Source organism: Rhamphochromis sp. 'chilingali', assembly GCF_963969265.1.
Source record: "Rhamphochromis sp. 'chilingali' genome assembly, chromosome: 6".
Classification (NCBI taxonomy): Eukaryota; Metazoa; Chordata; class Actinopteri; order Cichliformes; family Cichlidae; genus Rhamphochromis; species Rhamphochromis sp. 'chilingali'.
In genome coordinates, this window is record NC_137933.1 from 12,503,490 (window position 1) to 12,531,156 (window position 27,667).

Here is a 27,667-nt window from a genome sequence, read left to right on the forward strand (position 1 = left end):
ACTGAACACCACATTGAGATATTCCAGGTTTTCAGCTAATAGCTCTTTGAAAATCATCTTGTTGGTGCAAAAAGTACTATTTTATGTATTGTACACTGTTATCTTTAACATTTTTCATACATTCTAAAAAGAAATGAAAACAAGTTTTGTTTGATTTTTACGGACTGCTACTTACAAAGTATCTAAGGATATTAAAATTAAAAAAAATCTTTGCCAAGTTATCTGTCATTCCTTTAGTTAGGCGACTTTTTACTGCCTGAATAGGTCACTGTTAAGTGGCTAACTAAAAAAAACAAACATTCCTCTAACAATGGTTAGTTACAATGACTAGACTGAAAATGAATAAAAAAGTAGCCAGTGCCCAAAGAAAAACTTTGAAAGATCTATTGCTCAAAATCACACCAAAACAATTATATCTGGCTACTTGGAAGTAAAATATAAAGAAATGAAGGGTGGCTTAAGACTTTTGCACATTAGTGTATTGTACTCCAATAGTTCATAGTCAGTGACAGTGACCTTTTGTATAATCCATGTTTGCTGTTGTCTCTTTTCCCCCACAGAGGTACCTTCCTTTTGGCTGCTTTCCCATGCTGAAGCCAAGCAACCCTGTAATCCTGTCAGCGGTCCTTGGCTTCTGGGTCAGCTCAGATATCTGCTTCTAACCTACTCTGAATGCTAATAACGTAGTTCCTTGAATGTTATCTGGGACACCTCAAGGACATTTAAACAAGTTGTGCTGAAACATTTATCAAAATAAGAGGAAAAAAAGACTTTACGTGTGTATGTTGTGCATCAATTAGACACAGTATTACCTGCTTACTAAGTAATTAAAATTCACTCCTCATCATGGGGAGTACTGGTATACGTTTTCAGTGCTGACACTTCAGTAGTTGTATCAGAGCTTGGTAAGTAAAGTTGCAAGCTCCACAGTATCAGTGTGTCAGAGATAAACAAAGCTTGGTTTGCCCCATACTAAAAGCAACAAGGATTAAAAATTCTATTACACAACTGTCATCTTGCAAATGTTTCAAAATTTCTTCCGTCCTGGTAATTATTTACTGTAGATGATACTTTATGAGCAACACTCTAAATTCTTCCTGCACTACCGAGTAGATGACATTTACACTTCATTAAGCAACCGTTATTGTATATTGATGGCATGAGTAGCTGATTGCACAACTATTCCATCTTTGAGAAAATTAATATTTATGCAGGTTATTAAAAAAATCTGATGCTTCATGCTTTCATTTTAATGCTTAACATTTATTACACTTTACATTGCGTAATTTTAACTCAGCTACTCAAAGTTTTGACAGGGGTTTCGAAATCCACTGAATTTGTTAGCCATATCAAAAATATGCCCAAGGGTATGTAACAAGATCAGGTTTCAAAGCTGGAACTGAAAAGCTGTTTGAATTTATCTGCACACTTTCATCCTTGGAATCATTTTGAAGCCGTTAGGACAAAGATGTCAATGTCATGTCTGTCTAAACACGGAAAGCCCTCGACATAACAACCCAAACAAATTTCCCTGTGGCAGAAAGCAAATTACACAAGGAGAACTTTCCATGCGTGATCATTTGTTTACACACACACAGAGTTACAGATGAGTGTTTGTGTGGGCCAACAATTCCCCCCCCCTTCTTTCCTTCACTGGATTTGTCTCGAGGGAAGAAACAAGACTGGCGTTCAAAGATCAAAAAAATACAACTTGTACTTTGAAACTGCAGTTCACTTGGGATTTGTTTTCAAAGGGAGGCTTGCTGTGTGGTGGAAGAAAAGGGTCTGAAATTATGTGGAGCAAACATGGTTTCCTGCAATTCCCCCTCTTACTCCCCTCCCTCCCCCTGTCAACCTTAATAGGGTCACTCAGGATGGCAGAGTGAAATCCACATTAATGAGAGGAATTGACCTGTAATTTCACCACTCATTTCCTTTCAATGCTATTGAACAACAAACAGAACCCCGACTGAAGCGCCAAACTTTCCCGTTTGCTTTGCTTAGCTTGTGTGCTGCAATGGTGTCCACCATGCCCTACCCCTGCCTTCAAACTCCCTTCCTCACCACTTAACACATTTCATTAGGCCTCAGTGGGGCCAAAATATCAGGTCCTCTGCTGCTGGTGAAATCTGCGAGGGCCACGGGTTCACTGGCTGACCCCTGCTTTGCCCCATCTCAACAGGAATCCAATGGGGTTAACAGCATTTTCACTGACTGACCTTGTCAAAATGCCTTTGTTATCTTTGAAAATGTAATGACTGGGTGCGATGTTATACGACTCCCCTCCCAAAACACCAAATTAAAGGGTTCTGTTTGTCTAAGTGTGTGAAAGGAATTTCAGTTTAAAAGCCAGGCAATCCCTAAAAAAAAATAAAAATAATACTTATGTGAACAATTACCAGCACTTGCAATTATCACCTTTTCAAACAGTTGGATACAAATATGTAGAACTTCAAAAAAAACAAAGAAAAAAAAAAGAACATTCACCATTTTCTGTGCAGTAAAAGCACCATTTATCAAGGTTGCATGAAGACAAGAAAGTGAGAACAATGAGAGAAAATGCCAGTGTTCATTACGGAGAGAAGATAAAAGATAGCTGTGTGCTGCCGCGAGCAATAACTGTAACCTTGACAAATTAAGTGTTTGAGCATTCAAGTGTCGGGAGTGCATTTCCAACAGCCCGTTTTCATGGTGCGGCTCATAAAACGAAGTCGAGCTTGTCCATTTGTGTCAGTGTCAGAGCAAAATCTCCTAAGGCTGACCTTTGCATTAAATGCTGGGCAAACAGCAATTTGGGAACAACTGTAGGATTTGTCTGAAACACTGAAACATACAAACTGACACATTCTTTTGGGGGGCTACAGTATAATTGATCCATCCAGAATCCATCAATATTTAGGGGTGACTTGTCCAGTTTGGGACATACTGGGCTGTAGAGATGCCTGCCTTCTCTTGAATATAATGGAACTCGATGATGCTTGCCTTGTGGTGCTCAACACATCAAAAAAACAGAAGAGAAGAACAACTTAGCAGCCATGTCTCTCTGAAAAATCACCATTTCCCCAACCCTGTTGTGTGCCAACTCCATGCAGGAAACATTTTCTCTTTACTGAACTGCATCTGCCAACCAAAAGAAACTGGAAGCTATAGCTAATATTACAACTCTCCCGAAGGGGACAGCATTAAAGTTTGCATCTCGTCACAAGGTCACCGCCAGAAGCCTCCCCTTATGAAAAGATTCATGCTTTCTTCAACCGAGTGATCCAGTTTTTTAACTGTCCAGTATTTCTAAAGGCAACTAACAACTATTGCAATGCTTCATTGTGTAAGCACATCCTCAGCTGAATATTAATCTATAATCTTCACCAACAACCAGTGAACCAGCCTCTTTTCACTTTCCTGGCCTGTTTCACCCACAGTCCAGTGTGACATAATAAAAACAAAACCTAATGTGCTGTAACCAGACGTGACCATGAATACAATATGTAAATATAATCTGACCTCGGTACAGATCTGGGAGACCTTAGTCTCATTTCCATCCAGCTATCCCAGTCTGACCTGCAATGACTACAACCATGCAACTGTAAACAGGAAGTTTAAACACTAAATAAAGGAGTTGGGACACTTCCTCATTCCTGAAATGCGAGAGGTCAGTGGCAGTCACAGTTGAACTGACCCTCTTACATCTGCTATTTTGTCCATAACAAGCAAACACCATAAACACATTCATGTCAATTCTGTGCATCTCTACTATCCTCTGTGCAATAAGTTCCTGGCAAAGAAGAAACTGAACACTGTAAACTTTGCAGTCGTAAGCCCTGTTACAAGAAAAAGGGAGAGAAAAAAAAGTTGCTGACATTAAGCTGAGAAGAAAAAGTTACAGATGACTAGCGGTTCAGACGAGGCTACGTTTGATGATTTTATTTTAGATTTCAGAGAATTCAAGTGAGTCCTCTGAAAAGTTCAGCCTCCGGTTCACGAGAGGTAAAAGTGAGAAGTCGCTCTCGACAGACAAGAATAACAGCCTGTGAGAAGGTCAATTCTCTCACAGCACTGAGAGGCAAGGGAGGGTTGCATTAGTATGCTTTCCACACAGCTAGACATTATCAGACACATGCAGCAGGTTCTTCCTCCCTAAGAAGGGGGGGAAAAAACCAAGCAGCTATGCATGTTTACTCTTGCAGAGGGAGTAGATGAGCAGATCACAAACAAGCAAAGCTTGTAACAGCCAGAGGAAGGGAGAAAATTGACATCTTTACCAACTGCAGTTATTACTGGAAATAATGTGTATGAAGACAATCCCAGCTTCCTTAAATGCCACCATTAAAAAACAGTCACCCTTAAAACAACCCCTCTGGTGTTTTGCCTTAAAGGAGATGGTGTTGAGATTAAGATACGGGCCTGCCAAAGGCGTGTTACTCAAGTTCTCCTTGATGTGTATATAGCAAACATGATATCTTATGACAGCCACTGGTGAAGCCTTCAATTCCTCCAGGCACACGATTTACGACTCAAGACGGTTTTAAGTGCTTAAAAAAATGCAGTTGTCAGCCAGTAAGAATAGGAGCCGTTACCAGCATCTCTCTCTTTAGAGATTTGGGTTCACACGTGGGCGCCATCTTGTTAACACCACCGGGGGACTAAATTAGCGACTAACAAGACGAGCCTGCTCCGTCAGACAATGACGAGCCATCGATGGCTAAAGTTCCCTGAGTGTTGTTTCAACAGCATATTTAGGAAAACTGGCAAATTCTTTAAATATGGGAGTGTTATTTTCTTTCCCTTTTTTCCCCTGGAAATTGGCCACTTCCACTACTGCACAGTGAACACTGATGAGGGTAAAGATTGGCTGGGTGGATTGGAAACTGAAGTGACTAAGGAACTGGCAAATGAAAATGTACTGCGTGGGGGCTGCAGAAAGAAAAATAAGTATCGTTTCTACACTTTTCTCTGAAAGGAGCCTTTAGTGCTAACAGAAGTTGGTCTTCTCTGATTGATTTTTCACTCCGTGTCCTTCTTGCTCATTGGCCTGGCAGACAGCTACAGGCCTCCTGACAACGTTCGCTCTCATTTCAAGGACAGCCTCTAAGGTGGGTTCACGGAGAGCGGCCACCGCTCGCCTTTGTAAAAACATTTCAATGAGGCCACTGACAGGTGTCTTCAAAGGAGCAAGGAAGCATAACTGGCAAGTTAACTATAGAGCCAAGTACTCCTTTCATACAATATTCCCCTTTTCAACTCTCTGACAGGGTCGGAGAAATAAAGGAGAGGGGAAAAAAGGCATCTCTCAAATGTTTATACAGAAATCTCCGTTTCACACTGACCTCCATTCCATGCAGATGCCAAACGGCTTTTAACTTCTGTGCTAAAGCCAATGCTCGCAATGCTGCAATCATGTGCGCTGCATAAATAATCCAAGAGACAAACATTTATCACAAGCAGCCTGTATTATTTCTCTATTAGGCAGCTCAAGAAGCTGTGGGACCAGCTTGGGGAATAGCCTGCTGTGTACTGGAGGGTTGGTGTGTTTGAATGCCACACTGGCACTGGCATGGAGCTGCGGTGTTTGGCCAAAGGGCCCCCCCTTCTGTGTTCCCTCTGCCCTGGGGCAGGAGCCAAGGCGTTCTGGGCTGCGTTTCAAGAGCAATAAACTTCTCCAGCATTTTAGAGATGGCATTTGGAGGTATCAGCATGCTAAGCCTGGGAGGGGTTGGCCCATTGCTCTGCCGACACGACCCTGGGAGCTGCTACTGCCTTGTCTGCGCCGAGGGGATTTGTGTCAGTGCCGGGCCTTAAAATACCACGGCTCTGCGTTTCTGCCTTCCTCCTGTCTACACTTCACTCACCCCCAGACTGACCGCATGACACAGACTCACTTTATCACATATTATCCATTTATTTTCATCCTGTGTGTCCTAAATGCAGTAAAGGGTGCTTTTTTAAAGCCACAGTGGGTTACTTTGGTCACTTTGAAATCCAAGTTACATTAAGGCTTCCGTTTAGATCCAGTCATAATCCAGATCCGGCTACATCTGAGCTCACATTACGCGGGATGAAAAATTTACCCGGCCCTCATCAGCCAAGATTCTTGTCACCGCTGACCTAAAGGTGCAGCTCCTGTAATCACATTTTGTTGCTTGCTTCCTCCTCATCTGTTTCTTTCACTGGCACATGTTGACTTGGGTGAGGCACAGACAATTACTGGGAGCCTGTTGTTCATTTACTCCCACAAGGCAGAAAGGCGGAGGTGATGAAGCAGCTGTTGGATGGCATGCCAAATGAAATGCACGCGCATGCATGCACACACACACACACACACACACACACACACACACACACGCAGCGCATGCCTAAACAGCTCTCTGTCATGCAGAGAAGTGTGTGTGTGTGTTGGGTGGGGGGAGACTGCTCAACTTCACTGCTAATCAGAATGCCTCTGCTACGTCTTTGGGGCCTCAGTTTTGTTGCCTCTTCCCTGGTACTCTGCCTGGATTCGCCTGATTCCCTCATTTGGTTCTCATTTGTTCGGCTGCCACACGGTGCAAGAAGTCCACGTTCTCTTAGGGGAAACGCAGCTGAACAGCAGTTTGATGTAAGCGGCATCTGGGTCTCTTTCATTTTAAAACTAGCCAGTGGGCTGTCGAGGGGGTGAGGGTGGCTCGTACCATTAAAATGATGTAGAAGCAACACGCGTCTTTGTGTCGTTTAATGTAGTGTGCACAGTACAATGGGGGATATTGAGAAATGTCTCATTGCAAGACCCAGCCCAGATTCACCCCTATTATCTCTGCTACACTGAAGGTTTACTGCATATCTGTCAATTTAACACCAAGCAAAGGTTCAGAAACGGCGCGCATTTCAGCCACAGCTCGCAGCTCTCTCTTAAAAACACACCAGCTGGGGCCGAGTCAGTCAGCAGTGAACAAGCTGCTGTCTTCAAAGAATGTAATACATTTCTAAAATACCAAAAAGAGTGCGCAAGAGACAACTACAGGGCCACTCTATTTTTATCAAACTCGTTGCTTTATCCTTTATATGATATTCACCTGATCTTCTACCTTTAAGTTTTTTTGTTTTCTTTTTTTAATTAAAAAAAATGGCTTCAAAGCAAAGGAAGTGGGTTGATGCCTCGAAAACCTGCTGGTGTCTACAGCTCTGATAGCCACAACAACCTGTGCGCTACACCTGCTGTCTGCCCAAACCGCCCTCCAACCGGCTACTCTCCACCACGCCGCTTTTAAAACCACTCAAAGCTCCCACCAACATCCTCCCCACTGAGCCAGATAGAGTAGAGTCAGAAGAAAACACAGATCCATCAGGCCAAACCACTACCTCTTTCAGCCAAAATAGCAGCTTTGAGAGAGCGGAGTGCAGGCAAAGGACAGGCTCGGTTGGGGAAAGGGAAGGGGGCAGGGCGTGCGCACTCGAGAGATGGAGGCTCAACCGCTCCGTGGGAGGCAGAGAATGAGGGAGCGCAAACATAGTACTGGTGCTGGCTCGGAGCCATGTTTGTGTCACTAACAGAAGTAGCCTTGTCCACCCCTCCCCCTCGCAGCCGCACCACCACCCCCACCCTGCCATAACCCCCTTGCCTTGCACTCGCTCTCTCTCAGTTTGCTTGGAAACAAGAGTCAAGGGGCGACTGGCTGGATGCTTGGTAACAGAAAAGAGCTGCAGTACAGAGCAAAAATCAAAAAAAAAAAAAGAGGAAAGAGAGGGGAGAAAAGCCACTCAATAGCAGGGACTGTGCTTTGGGAATGTTGATGAGGCAGGGACCTTTTTTTCCCTGTTTAGTTCCTCCAAGCAAACCAACAAACAGCTCTGTGGATGTGTGGGCGATTTGTACTCAGCATGCCCGCAGAGAGACTGAGAGCAAGCTGCTTTGAAGATTAGGTGTTTGCATTATTTCACATCCACAAAAGGAAAAAAAATAAAGTGGGGGGTGGGGGGGGGGGCAGTTCTTCAGAACCAGCAGAACCTGATGGTGTGATAGTAATACATCTTAAAATTAAATGAGCTGTATGAGGTTTTCGATCAAAGGGAGGAAAACTCAGAGTGTATAAGATTTCCCTCGGACTGCACTGCAGAAAAGGAGCCCACTATTTTCCCAACTGGCAGGCTTGCGGAAAACAAAAAAAAAAAAGAAACAAAGGAAAAAAGGAAAAGTGCTTTGTGTTTGAGGCATGTTGCTGCAGAACAGATATCTCTGTGCAACAAACTTCTGTCTGCGTACTAAGAAAAAAAGAAAAATATCCCCCCCCCTTCCGAACAAAAACAAAGAAATCAAGGCCACCTAAGAACTGCCTGCCAACTACTATTCTTCTTGGCAATATTACGCAGCATGTGCGCTGGTAAAGCACGCATTAGTACCACCAACAACAACCATTTCCTGAGGCTGTCTGAGCATATCCAATTACATTTTAGGAGGCAAATATGTACAGTAATGACAGCAAGATGATTTTTTTTAAATGACAGAAGATTCACTAAAGCTTTGAAAAACCAATAGCTCTTTGATGTTAATATGCAAACACATAGCTGCTCTGGCTTTGTAAATAAAAGGAAGAAAGAAAACCTATCCCATATGTTTTTACCTATTTTCTTTAACTCCACAATCCACAGCTTATTTGTTTTAAAGGGAAGAGATTTACAAAGCAGCACGTTAAACTGCTCCACTTACCGTCTTCAGTTTCCTGCCACACTATGCCTTCAAGATTGACACTGGTTCCAGGCTCACAGGGCCCCAAGCACTCCGGTTCGGTAGACAGGGCCACGTCTGATGTGTTCACCGCCACCGAGCGTGTGCGCACCATTATCTGCTCGCATGGTGAGGCAATCTCACTGTTGCCTACTGTGGCCAGGAGGTGGAGGGGGGGTGGAGCTGGCGTGGAGACAGGAGATTCCATCTGTGAAGGAAGAAGTGGAGGTTCAGAGAAATAGAAACACACTTCAGAACCACTCTCTAAACAGATACGGGCCAGATGTTGAGTCTCAGACCAGCGGATGCCACAATGAGAGGAAGTGAACAAAGCGCTGAATGCATCGAGGACATTCTGGTATTTCAGTGGACTTTAAAAGCTAGCTTGGTTACAGAAAGCGTGATGCAGCAGTTAGCAATGCACTGCTGTGTTTTTCCTCGCTTCAGTGGTGATTAGCAGGCAGGGAAGGCAGAAGTGGAAATCTGAAAAGGACCGTATTTGTTATACAAGGTCGGCCAAACAATCCCTCCCCGAGCTTTCCTCCCTCGCACACTGCGAAGCGACGCTCGTGACACCAAATCATCTCGCAGACTGATCACTCATTAATTTCCTCAATTAAAGAGCTAGTTGTGGCAAAGGAGTGGGCTGCTCGGGGTCAGTAATTGATTCCACCTGTTCTGACACTCTGTGACAGTAATGAAGAGACAGTGGGCCGACACGGAGAAGGAAAATGAAAAGGACAGCAAGGGAGGGAGCCGATGAGAACATCTGAGGGGAAGAGAGAACTGCAGGCTGAAAAATGTGTAGGTGGGAAAGAGGCACAGAGGAAGAGTGATGGTGATTTAAGGGCCGGAGTGACACCAAGCTTAGCGCTCTTTATTCAAGGTAGTCGACATTAAAGCGCTCCAAATCATTAGCACTGAACTGCAGGAGGAATGCCACGCCGCAGCCAGCACCGCACATTTATTAATTGGGCATAAACCACTCAGTGCTTGGGAATATGCTGCCAATGCTGGATCCTATTAGACTTAGAAGACAAAACAACAATTGACACGTTGGATTATAAGCCTGTACACCCTTTAAATAATTGTTCTAATCTACTTACTGCTCCGAGCTGAAAACGATGTAGAGAACTCGGTGCTGCAGATGGTGAAGTTACCGCTTACATCTTAGGGATGTCCGTCCACCATTTTATCTGAGAATGAAACAGCTGAAGTGTTGGGAAACTAAACTCTACTAAAGGGACGAGCACAAAACCAACATTTATCGTTTCCAGATGATGAATCCTACTTTAGTGTAATTTTTCAAACAAGTACCCGCAACAGTAATGACATGAGCCACATCGATACTTTTTATCCAGTTACATTTGCTGCTGATATTACCATGGTACCACGCAAATGTTGCATTTGTTCAAATCGAATATTACCGTGCTAAACAGTGTTCACCACGGTAAACAATATAATGCCTTCTCAACACTGATCATGCTCTGAATGCTGTTCAAAGCACCACTTTACTTAGGTAGAGCTTTTCACAGCCAGCAATGCTTCATGAAATGAGGGGGTTACATCCAAAACCACCATGATGCTCAATTACTGCAAATGCCACTATGTTTTTCTGCTTTTTTGCATTTTGGGCTATCACAGTTGAACTGCTTTTATAACTCGCCTCACAAAAAACACTGAAAAATCTGTGCCAAACATGAATTAAAACCATTAGCATTTTCATTTCCCCATGTCTCTGTGCCTTTAAGGGGGACTTTTAAAATATAAACTAGGGCTGGACAATTAATAGAAAATGAACCAACATTCAGAGCCTCAAATTGATGGAATCTTTCTGGCTTTGTTTTTAAACTCTATTAATATTTGCCCCATTATATACTATCCCCTTTAAAACATACTACAAAGAGTTGTCACGTGACTCTTTCCCATTCAGTCCGCGACACGGAAACATCATTGAATGAAAGTCAAACATTGAGCCAGTTGGAACAACTCCAGCCGTTTGTGCCAAATAAAAAAAAGCTGTGTCTGTTGTTCGGATACATTTTTGGCATCAATAAAGACAACATTAAACAGAAAGCAGAAAGCTGTGCTAAAAATTGCTTTAGTGACCGAAGGTAATACCACCACCAGGAGTGCATCATATTAGCTAAAAAGTATCCTAGCATTTGCAGTTGAGTATACAGTACAAACATAGTGAACTATGAGGACTATGATGCGTGTGTAACAATAACTGTTTATTAATTGAAATCGGGGTAAAACATTCTATTAATCGTGATTTTGATTTGAGGACTATCGCCCAGCCCTAATGCACACTATGAATTATTCTGTGTGAAGTGCATCAATCACAAAATAAAGACTCGCGCTCTGTTGTGAATCGAGTGCTTTAAAAACCAAACATTAGTCTTCAATGAAATCTAACATTAGCTCAAGACATGTCATCATAGAAGCTTTATATTTCATGGTTTAGTGAAATCAGCGTGGATAGTCCATTTCTCCCAGTGCTCAGAGGAAGAGCAAATTAATGAGTGCAGAGAGCGACAGACTCTCAGGGCTAACGACATAGTAATCACTGTGTGTCAGTTTCTGATGCATGATGTGGCCAAGCTGCAGGCCAACTGAGACAATGAGACAGGACAGGTAATCACCCAAGCTGTCACCGCACGCTGTTCTCAGGCCTTATGGAGACGCACAGGGCTGCAGACAAGACCGCACAATAAACCCTCCCTCAGAGTGACAGCAAACGGTGAAAGGTGATAAACAGGTTCATGCACGGCCTACGGACTCAACTCTCAAACTGCTCCTAAACTGTGTCCACAATTTAGGAGCTGACATCTTGGATACATTTCTGGCCAAAGCTAGTCGACCACATTATGGTCTGGCAATAACCGGCTTATCGCAATGAAACTACTATGAGGTCCACACAATTAAAACCTGCAGTAAAAATGACTGATAAAACAGTTCGTGGGACATGTGCTTTAATCAGCCACTTCATTATTAATTATTTACTCATACAGACTGACCCACCTTTGCTATATTGCATACAAGTCCTGCAAACCATTATTCTGGAATACAAATGTCCAATTAATCCTTTTCAATTTAACAAGTAATAATGATTGTAGCCTTCTTCTCTTCATATTTTGCTACATATTTGAAAACAACATTATTTTAGCTAAAACGACGTGCATTTGTGCATGTGTTGAGTTATAGGAGGCTAATGAAAGGCTCTAGTAATGAATTATGGAAAACGCAGGTTGAGTGTCACAGCAGAGTGGGGTTCAAGGATTCCCCTGGTTTCTAGGAGTATCAGAAGCCTTTTAATCATTGTACCTCTCTAATTATTTGTATGAAGAACACTGACTGCTGGTGATTCCCAGAACAATTATAATTTCCATTAATGAACTTGAATTCCACATAGGGCTGGGCCATATTATACCGTTCACGGTAATACCGGTATAATGTTAGGCAACGATAGGAAAATGAAATATCGCGATAGAATGGGAGTAAAACGCGCATGCGCAGTGCCTTTGTTTTCATACGCACATGGCCGATTGTTGAGTGAAACAGATGAACCAGAATTGGTTTGTAAAAATGGTGCAACTTCCGTGATGTGGAACTGGTTTGGTGTTTGTCCGTCAGATACACAACAAAGCACATTTTTTTGCAGAACATGCAAGCGGCCGTTGTTATTGTCATATTTGTCGGACTAAGATGCTCTTAAATCTGGGAGTAATCTGGGTCCTAAACTCCGTATTCTTCAGGTCAAACAACACTGCAGCATCACTTAGAGTTAAAAACTGTCTAAATTCTTTCATCTTTAATAAAACGATCAGCATTGCTGCTTTACCAGGTGTAACTATAAAGTTTAACTTCCAGGCATCCATGAAAACAAAAGTTATTACATTTAACGGAGTTAGAAGTTAGCAGGAAGCTAGCGGAAGTTAGCTCGCTAGTTTCGCTAGTTACCTAAGCATGATATTGCATGTTCTGACCGAGAGATTTCTGAAAAAAATCAAACGTACAGCTCTGCTATCACTTCCAACATAAATGAAGACAGGAAACTAAACAGCAGTGACGTTTGTAGGGTTACTGAAGTTGGGCTAGCTGGTATATAATGATGTGCTACGTGATCGCTAGCGACACAGCTATGTTAGCATAACATAAACAGTGAAGCTGGAGGACCAACACTAACACTTTTCCACTTATAAAAGTTAACGTGAAGGTTCTTCATGGTTAGAGACAAATGCAATCGCATGGCAGGATGCTGTAAACGGACCAAACTTCAGTCAGGAGAACAACTGAGATAATCCATCCACAATACGAGGTTAGTCATTAATATACTGCAGCAACATGGGAATAGAGCAGCTGCCAGAGAATTCAACATTAATGAATCAATGGTACAGAAGTGGAGGAAGCAAGAAGAATGAGTTTAATAAAGTTTGATTTATTGGACTGCTTTGTTTCGCTTAATGTGCCTTATAATCCCGTGCACCTTATGGTCCGAAAAATACGTACTGCACACTGCAGTTTAATGTTGCAAAGCACCTCTTTTTAACTTCAATGGATATTATACATGGTTATGCTCAGGATATGTCAGCCCATTTCTACTGGAAATGCCTTTTGGTTAAACTTTCAGCAAGGAATTTGCATTTGCACTGTTACATTTTTATAAAGCTTTAATGTACATAAAAACCAGCTTCTTGTTTAAGTGGAAATAAATGGAAGGTTGTCTTTTTGCGCTAGTAATGTTGTGGAGTTGTATTTTGTCTCGCATCAATTATATCGTCGGTTATATCGTTATCGCAAATTTTCAAATATATATCGTGATAAATATTTTTGGCCATATCGCCCTGCTCTAATTCCACAGTCTCGTGCTATATTTTCAGATTAAGTAAAACCTTGCTGAGATGAGTTTTGGCTTAATTTTTTTCTGTTACCAAGCAGGGGAGGGAAAGTATTTCATTTCAACTGTCAGAAACATACAGCAGGTGATGAGCCACTCCGTATAATGCAACTATATAATAAAAATAAAAAAAACATTTACTAGGTAACTGTATTTTTTTTTAAACAAAAAAAGCAGAATCACAGTGGAAACTGGAGCAGTTTTGAAAGTGCATGAATATAATTCTCCACTTCCAGGTTCTGTCTATGGATGAGTGAACAAAAGTACTTTCTCTCTGAGGCTGGAGAATGCAAAACCACACACTGAAATGCCCTGTGTCCAGCCTTTTAAAAACCCCCACATGCAACCGAACTACATAACTTGCCAGATTACAAGGCTCTACCCGACTCTCAGCCAATGCTAAATTCTATGATTTCTTCCCTCCTTGCTAGACTTCACAGAAGGATTTGGAAATCTCTCCTAAAAAAAACCACAACGCTCAAGTGTCACGCAAACCTTTTCTTAACTCAAACCTTGTGCCAGCTCTACAAGAAAGCCAAAACTGGCAATAATAATGTTTAACTCGCTGGCAAAAATCCCCAAAATCCAGGACTGCTCTTGTGCATATTTCAAGAGTGCTGACTTAAGGGGAACTCTGCCTGGATTTCCAGTGTTCACACAATAAATCAGCTGTGGCAGATGGATGCTTGCTGCACTTTTAACTGGACGCATTTAACTTCAGCTTTAACTTGTTTATTAGAGTTGGGATTAAAAAAACTGAGCACTGAGCTTGGGCGGCAATTATTAAAAGGATTACACTGCAGTATTATAGTGACTAAGTTGTCTTGGCTATAATCGGTGATGAGGCGCACACACACACACACACACACACACACAGTTGACTATTATAACTGTAGACACTTGAGTGCAAGTAAAACAGCTACAACCCCCAACTGTGAGATCCTTTAAAATGCCCCAGTGACAGTAACGTTAAAGTTGCTACAAGGACAGCCTGTATTTTCATTTTAACTTATGATCACTGACAGCAGCCAGTGAGAAAGGATCTGATCAGCTCCAGTGGGAGATACGGGCCGATGGGTAACTTTCTCTTTTAACATTTCCTTTAAAAGGTCAATAAAGCTGTCATGTTGCAGCTGCTGTCATTAACATGCTTTTCCCCCATTCTGTTAGGCAGTTTGCTAAAATGAGGGTCACAGACACTGCTGATGCACACGGGAATGAATAAATGGCAGCAGATCGTAACAGCGGACCAAGCTAAATATGATATACAGTCAGCTGGGAGAAGACGTAGGAAGGATTTTACAGATTGCAGGCTGTTGTGTATAAAAAAAGACGTCTTCAAATCCATACACTTTAGCTAATTGTCAATATACTCAATCAATATAAGCCTAGTCAAATGTCTCTTTGTACACACAAAAACATCTGTTAATGTTTTTTTTGCCATTACTGTCCCACTTGTACAAGCAGGTCACAGAGAATCATGTGTGCAACAACAGTTCAATGTGCTTGACAGCTAAATCACACAATTTACTTTGTTGCCGATTTTTCTTCCTAAGTGTCTGCGAGAAAACACAAGCAGCGTAACCCTCGTTAGAAGCAGGGTCTTTGAGTCAGGCGAGATTGTGAATACTGAATCATGTGGACTGATGGCAGGACTGGGTTATCGTATCCCTCTTTAAAAAAAAAACCTTTATAAAAGCTTTATGAGTAGGTACTGCACACAACAAAAGAAAGAGGAAAGAAATGCAAGCAGATTGTGTCAGTGGGAGGTTGATTAACATTGACAGAAATGTAGATGATTTAAAAAATTTTTTTTACATAATTCTTAGAAATAAGCAGTAAACATACAGTCAGCTGACATATCTTGTTAGTAATTAACTGTTTTTACACAAAGCAGCAACCTGAAATCATTAGTAGAATTTTAAAGTTTAAAAAAAAAGAAAAAGGAAGTGGTCAATTTTATTACCACGTACTGTAGTTATTTAGGAAAAATTCACTTATGTTCAGTATATTACAGTAGATAGTATGTCAGCTAGCTTAACAATGACTTAGTGAAGTAGATATTACTTTCTGTTCATGCTGGAAGAGGGAAACAAACTCCCTAGTGTCTCTCATTCTCTGTCCTAACATTAGCAGCAGTGCTTCAGAAGAAGTGAAAGCCGCACTGCTGCAATTTTGTTTATGCCAGCTGGCCTGTGTTACACCAACCCAAGGAGACCGTTGTGCGAAAAGTGAAGGCGGGAGAAAAATATTGATATGGTAATACACAGCATCACCTCCTCTTGTGATACCTGATTGGTACACTGGTGACAAAATCTCATTATTTTATTAATGGTCAAGGGACCCCCACGGCCCACCTCCCCAACTTTACCAATCAGAATCACTACTTTATGACTCTTTGTGATGATATTTTTACCAAATGAATGAGGGCAAAGTCAAATTAAGTTAACTGACCTAGAGTGGGAAATTGGCGAACCACACAGACAGTGGGGGAGAGCAGAGAGCTAATTAATTTAAATGACACGTTATTAAAATTGAGAATAATGATAATACACAAACGCTGACATCTCGAAGCACAGACTAAATACACAAGACGTTCTTTTTGCCTTTTGGGACTTTGCCCCCTCTTCTTCACTTCTAGCAGATATCATGATGCATCCTAGCAACATATTGAGTTTTGAACTGGTATAACATGATAGCATCATTACTGGGGTATCATTTTAGAAACTTGAATTATTCTCTGAAAGTGGAAAGTAGTAAGCGAGATAACGTGTGCATAGTTACAAATGCTGTTGGTGAATACGTTGAGACCTAAAGTCACCAACAGTGACTGATGTATATAACCCCCAAGAATTTCCAGCCTACTAAAGCAGTAGAAATAAAACATCATTTTCGACATCAAAAGAAAGGGAGAGAAAAAAATCTGTCTTGAAAGAAGAACATGTAATTCTTTCTGACAATGAACCATTAAGTAAAAAAAAAAAAAAAAAGGAGTCTTTGCTGACTTCTCAGCTTGGCGAAGTTAAGTGAGCCGGCTTCAACTATGTAATTCTTTTTGACTCCAGGGGCAAAGCCTGTCAACATCTTTGGTGAGTTACTGAGGTCGAAGGCCAGTCGAGATTACGCTCCTCCACTGGGACATGTAATCTGCGCAGCATTGTCGAATCGAAACATAATGAATTTAAGAACAGCAGCATTTAAATTCTAACCAATCAAGACGACGGGTATACGAAGTCTAATGATCAGCATACCGTCGCTGGGCGGCTTTTAGAGAGCGAGTTGCATTACTGAGATCATTGAAGTAACATGGCTATCAGCATTAAGCCACAATTGAAAACAAATCCTCAAGCCTCATCTAATTAGATTACTAAATTGTTCAAAAACAGCCAGGAGACACACATACCAACAAAAGAAAAAGACACATAAAATGACTGGATTCCCTTTCAAGTCCTGAAGGTCTATCCAATTGTTTTCAAACACTGCACACTGGACTAATTCCTTTTCTAAAACCACACTGTCATTCTCTTTGAAGCTCAGATGAATCGCAGAAACTGAGAGAGAAAACACAAACAGGAACACCTGACATCTATTGTAGACCACCAGCTGGCAAAAGCCACTCAGTTTCTAGGCAACTCTTCTCAGTTTTAGCTGCTAATTGCGCTTTCAGGAAAAACTAACCACGCATAAATAATACAGAGAGGAAACAAAGCTGCGATGAAGTCGGTCACCCATGACCTACAAGCTCTTTGGCGCTATAATGAGTGAGCCAGGAACTCAGTCTAAACAGTTATTGTCTTGCCATATGACTCCTTAACATTACAGCCCTGCACCTTGCACAGAAGTGACATCATTTTTTTAAATATACGGCACACTAGAGGAATGAAGCTGGACTTCATTTGTTTTCAGCTTAGAAGCCTAAAAAGAAAACAGACTCCTTTTTCCAAACATTTTATTTGTAAACATCTCAAAGAAAATGTGATTCGAGGTCCGATCCAAGCAAGCCCAGATTTTAACACTTAATATTACGGCTCGTTTTTTATGATGCAACGCTGCCACATTTGGGAACTGTTAAAGACGAGTCATAAACATGAAAAATGTCTTTAAAGGCACCAGCTTCATATGCAGCACTGAGTCGACTTTCATCTCAAAGCCCTCGTCCACAGCTGTGAAATACAGCTCAGCTATTAGGAATGACATGTAATGCTTTCGCATTTGTGTAAATTTCAGTGGTAATCAAATTTAACATCTTTTCAGTGTGACAAATTATAGCTGTATGCTGCAAATCAGAGCTACTATTTTACCAAGGCCTTTGATTATACTGAAAAAAAAAAAGGCATGCAAAGCTTTGTCAGAGAGAAACCTCTTGTGAGAGCATGAGAGGCTTACCTGTGGAGACATCTGCACTCACTGATGAAAGGACAACATACATTAGTCAGGAGACTGTTCCCACTGCTACCAGCTACATGACGGCAAGTAAAAGTGATATAAAAAGACAGAAGGCACATAGGGACCGCAGGGTAGAGGACTGAGCCAGGATAAGTAGAGCTTACCAATTTGCTCACTTATGAAGCAGTGGCCTAATTTGTTCACAAAAGCAAAGTCACACAGAGGAAAAAGTCTTATCCATTTAACACTGTGATCAGCTGCCGTATAACACCACAGGGTTGTGGCTCCTTACTTCTTTAGTACAAGCTATCTTGAAGACTGTGTTATGTTGACTAGCCAAATGCTATCCGATTGTCTAAACAGGCAGAAAATATAAAAACATATAACTGATCTGTTGATCATGTGGTCTAAATATGTCGAGTCTACATTAAAGCCTTGGGTCATGCTTTGGACAACAATTTAGGATAACAAGCGGAAATTAAAATGAGGAGCCACCTTTTAAGGATCTAACGATTGTCCAACTGCACTGTAATGAGGACACAATCTTTTTGTCTGAACTGTTACATCCCTGTGGGGGAATCATTTGTACCCATTTAGTTCAGAGATTTCTCAGGCGGGCCAGATGCTTAGTTGATTGAATGGCTAACATCCTCTTGTCTTGGTTCAGCTTGACCTTGTCAACCTAATTCCTTCGTCTCTTCTCTGGTTCAGCTAGCTGCATTGAGCCTAGGTCTGGTATTGTTTGTTAGAGGACGGGGTGGGGGTTGGGTTATGTGCATAAGTGGGGCGGGCTGGTATGAGGAATGAAAGCCCTCATGTAGAGGCAGGGTAACCTGAATATCCCTTTATGTTTACTACAGCCAAATGTTTTGAATGCCTATGGCCGGGTAAAATGCAACTATTGTCCACTATACAACAAAAACTATTCTCTTTGTTAGGCTGGTTGTTTCATAAGATCATCTGTGGTTTCTAAATCAGTCGTTTGTGGCTAGATTATGAGCAACACTTAATAACTCAACTTATTGAGGATATTAATGTTGTTGTATCCTCTACAAAGTGGAAAGCTCCTTGAGGCAAATAAATGATATGTGATATTAGGCTATCCTAGTAAATGGAAGATGTTTTAAGCTCTCTGTAGTGCCGCATACTGTACCAGCATGACTTCTAACAAGCATTTTATTCTTTGATCCACCTTTTATTTCCCGTTTCTGTTAACAGTTGATTAAATGAGTAACTCTACTGCTATTCATTTCTGTTGCAACACTGTAAATATGTGGGCAGATTAAAACTATCATCTCTTTTTCCTTTTTCTCTTTTCCCATCCCCCTCGTTCTGACCATAGGTCAATTGACAACAACAGTATCTATTACAAAAATAAGCCACATTCTTGTCAAGGTCATCCACTTGCGCCCGACAGCGAGAGAAGCTGTGCTGGGAGCAGAAATCCAGATAAGCTAAGCTGAGCCTACGAGGATTTCTCTCTCACCAACCCTCTCCATAGTCATAAATCTTATCTCACAGCAAAGGGAAACCTGACAACAAACTGAGAGGCTGTCATCAACAGCTCAGCCACCGAGATTCCCACCCAAATACCAATGAGTCAGCCTCTGGCCAAACACAAGCTTGTGAGATCAGCCCAGAAAGGGAAAAAAAAAGGAAAAAAAGAAAGAGAAGCTAGCAACCTGTGCAGTGTACTTGTAATATAATGTTTACAACTCAGCACAATGTTGAAAGCTGTGACCAAAACTCTAGCTTTGGGTACTTACTATCCTGCTTTCAAATGCTCAAATGCAGCATGCATTAGGCTGAGCAAAAATAAATGCTCCTAGACATACAATCCAGTTAAGTAGCAAAAGGCATACTACTAGTTCCACATATTATACAAGGAAAACAAGTTGTTATTCAGGCTGTGAGATTTCCCCAGAGCCCCTAACCTCAAACTATTTATAGATGTTCTGTTAGTCTCAGTTTCCCTTGTGTTGATGCTTTGCTGTGGGTGGTGCCTTCCCCAAACACTAGAAAGACAATCCTAAGCCACACATCAATAACTACACTTTACAGTTAAAAAAAGAGAGAAGAAAAACAATAGGGGATATGCTAAATTGCTTTCCATTATCTTATGCTACTTATACTGACAAACAAAAACAATTGAAGATTACACTTGGTACACCGCAGACCTGTCATAAAGAAAGTTACAATACGAGGTGATACATTAGGCTGAATTTTGCAATATTCTACACAAATACTCAAGGTAGCTACACAGCAGTCAGTAGAGAACCTTTGGGAGCTTATCAACACGCTCCTAAAATCCATTGGCTCTCTAAAAAAAAAAAAATACAGTGCCTTAATACACCTTTGGGATAGAGAGCTCAGCTAAAAAAGTAGATAATAAAGGTGTAAAAGGTCAAGGGCATACTGTAGGAGTAGAAAGAATCTGTACACCAGAAGGAGTGTTTTGTGCTCTGCTTGGCAAAGAGTGCTCAAACTGCACTCGTGCTGCTACTTTAAGAAGGGCTTGCTACTCTGATTGACCTCTAATGCTTGCTGCCCCATTGAACCATGTCTATCTTAATGGACGATGATGTGCACTGTAACCGAGTGCCAATAGTTCCTGCACCACAGCCTCAGAACCCTATAGACTTCTGCACCTTAATACACCTTAGGGACAATGACTGTTATAGCTCGCATCACACAACATTTCGGCACTGGGGAGAGGGGGAAATTGCTGAAAATGCAGGCGAGTGGAAGAGGATAGCAGGGGAGGTTACCCCGACTGTTTATTATCACAGCACGTCTGTGAGCTGTTTTGATATTTATAGTTCGGAAAAGCCTTTGGTATTATCTAGAGAGTTAAGTGAGAAACCTTTTCAGGAATTAAACACCAAATGAAATCTTCTTTAGCAAATCATTCAGAAAGCTGTCTGAAAAGGTTTAAAGCTACTCAGTAGATGCCCTATAACATTACAACAAAAGCAGACTGACCCCTCGAATGTTTCTAAGACACTTAACAACATGTGGCAATGTGTCAGCACAATACAGTAAAGCTTTTGCACCGCGGTTGCTTGTAGGGAATCTCTAAACAAATTATATCTCTGTGCCCTTCAGATCATTAAAAGCACTAATAAAGTCAGTCCCTGGTGATGGCCAGAGAGCACGAGTAAAGTGAAACCCACTATATCGCACCAAATCTCCCCTCTCGGCCAGCCGCTTAGCAGAGGTCTGCTACTCTCAGCCATCAGTTTGATGACCTTGTTAGTTTGAGTGCCTAATCTGCTAATGCCCTGATAAAAATAAACAGTCAGTGCAATCATTGTAGTCCTCCCCTCCACCCTCCCTCCGCCCTGTCTGCAGCTGCTGTCCATAAACACAGATGATACCTCCATCTTTATTTATCCTGAGGACTTGCTCTCATACTGACAATCTTAAGAGGCGGAGGCGTGAGTTAAATACCTTTTAACACAGTGTGACTTATGTACTCCATGTATCTGTGCACGTTCCTTCCAGTTAATCTGGTAGCACCTGAATGTGTTGGCTTCAACCTACAAATAACCACCTTCGTCACTTTTCTGGAAAAGTTGCTACGGTAACTTTACATACAGATTTATGCATCACTTTTAGGGATGGGTACCGGTGTCCGGTTCTGACATAAACGGTAGTAACCAGACCGAAAAGCAGCGCACATTTCGGTGCTTTATTTCGGTGCTTTTTTTTCCTGAGCTGTGATACACTTCTAGCCAATCATTTTACGTTTCCGAGGATAGTAGGCGGGTCAAGGTACGTACGTTCTTTTAGAGCAGAGCTACAGATTAAAAATGTCCAAGGCGAAGCGGTCAAAAGTCTGGCTGTACTTCACAGCAAAATATGCAAACTCAGCAGCCTGCAACAAGTGCTTTAAGGTGATACTGTGATACTGTCAAAGGAGGTAACACCTCAAATCCGATGAAACACCTGGCGACGCATAGCGTTTTGGTTTTTTTTAAAAGCCAAGAAATGCGCTGTATTTGATAGCTTGCTGCGAGACCTCACACCGAGCGCATCTACTGCGGGTGTGGTGCCTGTTATCAGACCCGGAGTTAGCAACATCCCCAAAAACACGAAGAGGAGAGTCCTGGCCCCTAGCCCTGCCAGTGTAGCAGAAATGATGAGGATGATGATGGCAGCAGCAGCTGTTCTTCTCTGTGTGAGTAGCTTAATGTTGTTCGTGTGTAATTTACGTTGAGTAGGCTAACCACGTTATTACATTAATGCAGGTAAGGTGAACTAGCAAACATCATCATAGCTACATGCGGCTGTCTTCTTGTTTGATGGCAGATACTCCCTTCACCCTGGCCAAAAAGGCTAAAATGACCAAAGAAAAAGAGGGAAATGGCTAAACATGAGAGGTTTTTGGACAAAGTTTGTGTTTTTTCCATTGTTTAAGCACTGCTTCCAGCCAAGAGTGATACCATATATGCCCCATAGCTGCAGAAAAGGCTAACATTGTTATCTTTTTACAAAAACCAGCTGAACACGAGAGGTTTTTGGACCAATTTTGTGTTCTCCATTCTTTAAGCACCGGTTTGAGCACCGGCACAGTTTCAAAAGTACCGATTTGGCACCGGTATCGGATAAAACCTAAACGATACCCATCCCTAATCACTTATACGGCTGCGCACATCTCTTTACAAGTTGCTCAACTCACTACAAGATGATTGTTTTGAAGAACTGCAAGGATATTCTAAAGATAAAAAAGGCACCACTCCCCAGTTAATTCTGACTAAAGCTGGACTTAATAGATAAAGTCTGGGATGTGATGCACCCTGTGTCGGAAAAGGGTTTGGATTCTAATCTAAATGAGTAATTTAATAAAAATCAGAAAACTTTACTTTTTCCTACATATGTCAGCCAAAGGACACCAGGCAAAGTGCTGTTTTTTATGCTATATTTGGCCTTTATAAGCTTTTCAAGTATTTCTAATGTAGTTTGAATCTTTGATGCTTAATATTTCATGGTCAACACCAGAGAGAGATGAGATCGAAATTAATAATTAAACAAAAGTACATATTTAAAATTCTTCAAAAAGAAAAAACCCTCCACTGACGAGTCACTGATGGTTTTTCCATGCCAACTTTGGACCTCGTCAAAGAACAGTAAAACTCTGCAGCCAACAACTGTAGAACTAATACACTGTATATACACTGGTCTGCAAAATGACATGGATACACTGAGGTAACAGATTTGGAATTCATCTAAATTAGACCATGAAACACTCCAGCTCATGTAGTCTAATGGTCATGCACAGCTTGTACAAAGTCAGTCAATTCAGACATTATATTTTTTGTATATTAAAAGCCGCATTCAGCACAAAACAAACTCCCAGGACTTTTACAAAAAAATGTAGCTACTAAAAAAAAGAACAACATTAATTGTGAAAGACAACATAAATAACTGGATTTAACATCAAAATCTGTCACTCTTCAAGGATACATGAGGTTAATGGACAGGACTGAATGTAATTAGACTTCCAGATGGACAAAACATAATTGAATGTGCGAGTCAAGGACTATACAACTCCCCAGCCTCCACAACAATCAGGAGCTCATTTCCATATTAACTTTACCTTTATTGATCCGATCACACATTCTCTTTTCTTGCTACCACACCAACAAACTTAAACCTTTTAAGGACCTTTTAAGATTGTGCGGTGTAGAAGAAATGCACTTAGAATTGTTTAACTGTCGTATAAATTGTGCTTATTTAGACAGCTGTCCATTTGGTGCCATGGAAAAATATGGAGTAGAATAATAATACATTTTTAACACAAGAAGCCCTGAATGGCTCACGAACTCTGTGTCTCAATAAAGCACCATTTGATAAATGGAGAAACCAGCTAAATGTCTTTCTGGCTTGATTTATGGCATCCTAATATGCAACAAGGAGGACTACAGATGAGGTCAAAAAATACCCCATGTATAAAGAGATTTTACATTTAATCATTGTTTTATTAGAAGTGAAACAACTGACACTGAAAACAACATTAATTATAAAAAAGGATCACCCACACAGATGGATCATCGCCTAAATCTGTAGCTTGATTAGCTTTCTAATAACTTGCAGCTCATTAACAAAGCTGTCATAAGACTGTTTTTTTCCCCCAGCAGGCTGGTGTTTTCACTTTTAAAAACTTACTGTACAGTAGCTGTTCAGCATCAAACAGAAGACAGAAAGCTACAGGTAGAAACCATCTGGTGGATATAGTGGAGCATTTAGCAGCTAAGGAACCAGGAATTTCCCACAGGATTTGGTAGAGACCAAAAACAGACCAAAAAGAAAAAGGTTGCTGTTCTTGTATTCACCAGGTAAACAGAAATGCTTAAGATGTATGAAATTTGCAATGGTTTGCCAATGTGCTCACCAAATCCTCTAAGAAAAAACACAAAAAGGAGCAGGGTAGTTGAGAGCACTGTGCCACAGCACAAATATGTCAAAAGAAGCTGTAAGATGATATAAACATGGCTTCCCAGAATGCATTGAAACTGGTATAGTGGAAAAGCGATGGCTCCATTGCATTCAGATTAGGGCTGCACGATTAATCGTTAGAAAATCGCGATCTCGATTCATACTTATGTGCGATCTCATTTCCAAATGACAACGATTTAAAAAAAAAAAAAAAAAAGAGAGAGAGAGAGAGAGAAAAGACGACGACGATTGTACCGCATTTTGATCCGGGACGTAATCTGCATGAAAACAAGCGCTCACTCTTCCTGCTCAACAAATGACAAGGGCGGAGCCTTATACCACGTGATACAGAAGCTGTGCCGTGTGATGCTAAAATTAGCAGGGAAAAAACAACGGAGAACACGTCAGGGAAGACGAGAAAGTGACAGGAGAAAATCCGTCCCGGTCAACCACCCAAACATCAATAACGGGAACCTTATACAGCGCTTCCCTATACCCGTCGAACTCCCGCAGGCACAAAGAAATTACGGAGGCTATCACTTATCACCTGACCAAAGATATCATCAACACTGTGCAAAACGAGGGATTTAGGAAAATGATCAACACCCTAGACAAACGCTACACAGTGCCGTCCCGCAACTATTTTTCTATTGTTGCACTACCTGCTCTATACACACAGCGTCGAGCAACGGTGGAGACGGAATTTCAAGCAGTACAACATTTTGCGGCAACAACAAAACGTGAGACATTTGTTGTTTTTATGTTCATTTATTGTTTTTATGTTCAGTCTCAACTGTTACGAAGTTGATGTGCAGTTAATAAGTGCAATAAATATTTATACTGGAAAAGAGAATCGTGAGAGAATCGTGATCTCAATTCTAAGCAAAAAAAATCGTGATTCTCATTTTATGCAAAATCGTGCAGCCCTAATTCAGATCCCTATTAATATAGGATCTTGTGAGATCTACAAATTAACAAGACATCTTTACTGTGACCTGTTTTCAAGTGACAAGCAAAGTCTATGTTTTCCTCCTCAAATGTTTCCTCCTCAAATGGTGCAACACTAATCTAAAAGGAAGCTGTTTGCAAGAAAGACAATGTGACTTGATCGATCAAGTATTCAGTGAATCTCAACGATGCAACATTTCATCATGCAGCTCAGTTGTGTAAAAAGTACAGTTTAGTAGTCTGCATGTGCACATATCTGATTAACTGCCAAATGACACAGCATTTCATTGCTGAAAAATGGTTGCATCAGATTAAAGTTGTGTTTTGCCTGATGACATTACATTTGTTGTTACATGGTGGAACCGCCACGGTTTCCAGCAAAACAAATAAGGGTTTCGAGCACGCAGGGCAGTTGTGGAGGCTGCATGTTTTCCCTTGCGTCCGACTGCGTTTTTTCCAGGTGGTTCTTGTTTCCTCCTTGTCCACACACATTCCTTTTTTGTGTTTTGGGGACAATAAAATGCCTTTCTGTATAAATGAGTGTGCTGACCCCGGGCAGAATAAGGCTTTCCTGTGTATCAGCCAATGGTAAGATTCCTAAAAGTTCATTGTTTATGGTGGGTGAATTATTTCCAGACGTACCGCGCCACCAGTATCACAGTCTTACCTGTGACTCAAGTATAAATATATTATATGAATGAAACAGACTGCTAACCAAACAGATGTGGAATAAGGATGGGAGAAGAGCACGGCAAGATAGGATGAACAACGTTTTGACAGGGGACCCTTTCTCTTCCTACAAAAGATAATGCAATTCTTCTGTATTCAAGGACACTGATGCAGTCTCTAGTGAGCGTATCAGCATTCATAAGAGGACTCTGCTGTGGCAGGGGTGACTTTGATGCATGTGGTACTCTTGTTTAAGGAAAGGAAACAGCATGAGAAAATCAAACCATCATACACTGGAGACTATAAAAGCCACTGGCACACAGCCAGTCGTTGGAGAGAGGCATAACCAGAGGACAACCTACATTTATCACTGATGGCATTTAAGGTTTTTAATATAGTAAATCATGGACATTCAAGTAATTTATAAGACAAAGGTTGCCGAAGTCTGGAATGCAGGTGCACAAAATTGAGAAGACTTTCTGGAGAAAGAATGCGAATGCAAGAGTAAACTTGCAGAAAATATTAAAAAGGTATAAAGTGCCAAATGTAATATTTATTTAAACTTCAGTCTATAAATTCTTTTTAAATAGTCCCCCATCCAGTAAAGCCAGACTTTGTCACTATAACTCTTGTATAACACTAAATATTCCCTGAGGTGAACATGCACTTTTGAGTCACTTGTAACTTACAGCTGCTTTTAAATGGTTACAACTTTATTAGAACTTTTAAAATATATATATATATACTATATAGTGTTATTTTAATGGCCTTGCCCCTTCCTCTGGCCCTTCTGCCAGCTACATAAATTTAAAATGTCACACAAACAGTGACTGACAATTTGATGCCAAAGTCAAATAGTTACATGCCATCAAGGTTGGATGGACTTGGCAGCAAAGCAAGACTACAGTTAGGGCAGGAGAACAGTACAACCCAGCCGTGTTTGCACAATTAATGCACATATAGTTTGTTTGTTTATGGCTCTCTCTTAAAGAGCATTAGGCCAGGGTGAGGATTTAAGAGCTTTAGAGGTGACATAGATTAAGTTGTTGGCGTGAGACCCAGGTCAGTGAGCCACAAGATACTTTACCTCATATTTAAATCTTCATGTGTTCAACACTGACATCGTACTCCTTTTGTTGCTGAACAAAAATATACTCTTCAAATTTGCCAGAACATAACGACGACTCCTGAATCAACTATACTGACAGTCTTATTTCTCCGTACAACTGAGTCTTCTACACCTATAAAGACAAGTACATGTATTTCCAGATTCTGGGAATTTTTCACTAACAGCTAGTAACACTGAAACATTACATCATTAGTTTAGTATTTTAAAACAATGCTAAATATAAACCAGTTCCAAAATCATTTCAATATGTATGGTGCAAGGAATCTGTTAACCCCTAAATGTTTGACATTGGTCCTAAAGGACGGACGTGTTCTCCCTTTAATTTCTATCAGCAGTATAATCCCCTTTTGAAACCCTTTTTAGGGTGAATTAGAAAGGCCCAGTATTCAAAGAGATGAGTGTGGAGAAGGGGGCGGGAATAATCACAAGGGCCTAGCTGTCTGTGTGGATTAGAATGGGAAAGAAAATCCTTTCATCTCAGATCTGTACTTCCAAGCTTGGA

The 27,667-nt window shown here is 41.1% G+C and overlaps 1 protein-coding gene across 4 annotated transcripts in view; it reads right to left on the minus strand.

Moving 5' to 3' along the window:
- The window catches only part of znf609b (zinc finger protein 609b), an 81,329-nt gene that overhangs the window by 16,282 nt on the left and 37,380 nt on the right, over nt 1-27,667 (minus strand). For all 4 annotated transcript variants that reach the window (XM_080884815.1, XM_080884813.1, XM_080884814.1 and 1 more), the window contains exon 3: nt 8,678-8,903. In XM_080884815.1, the coding sequence (XP_080740941.1) occupies nt 8,678-8,903 (226 nt within the window). The remainder of the gene's footprint in view (nt 1-8,677; nt 8,904-27,667) is intronic.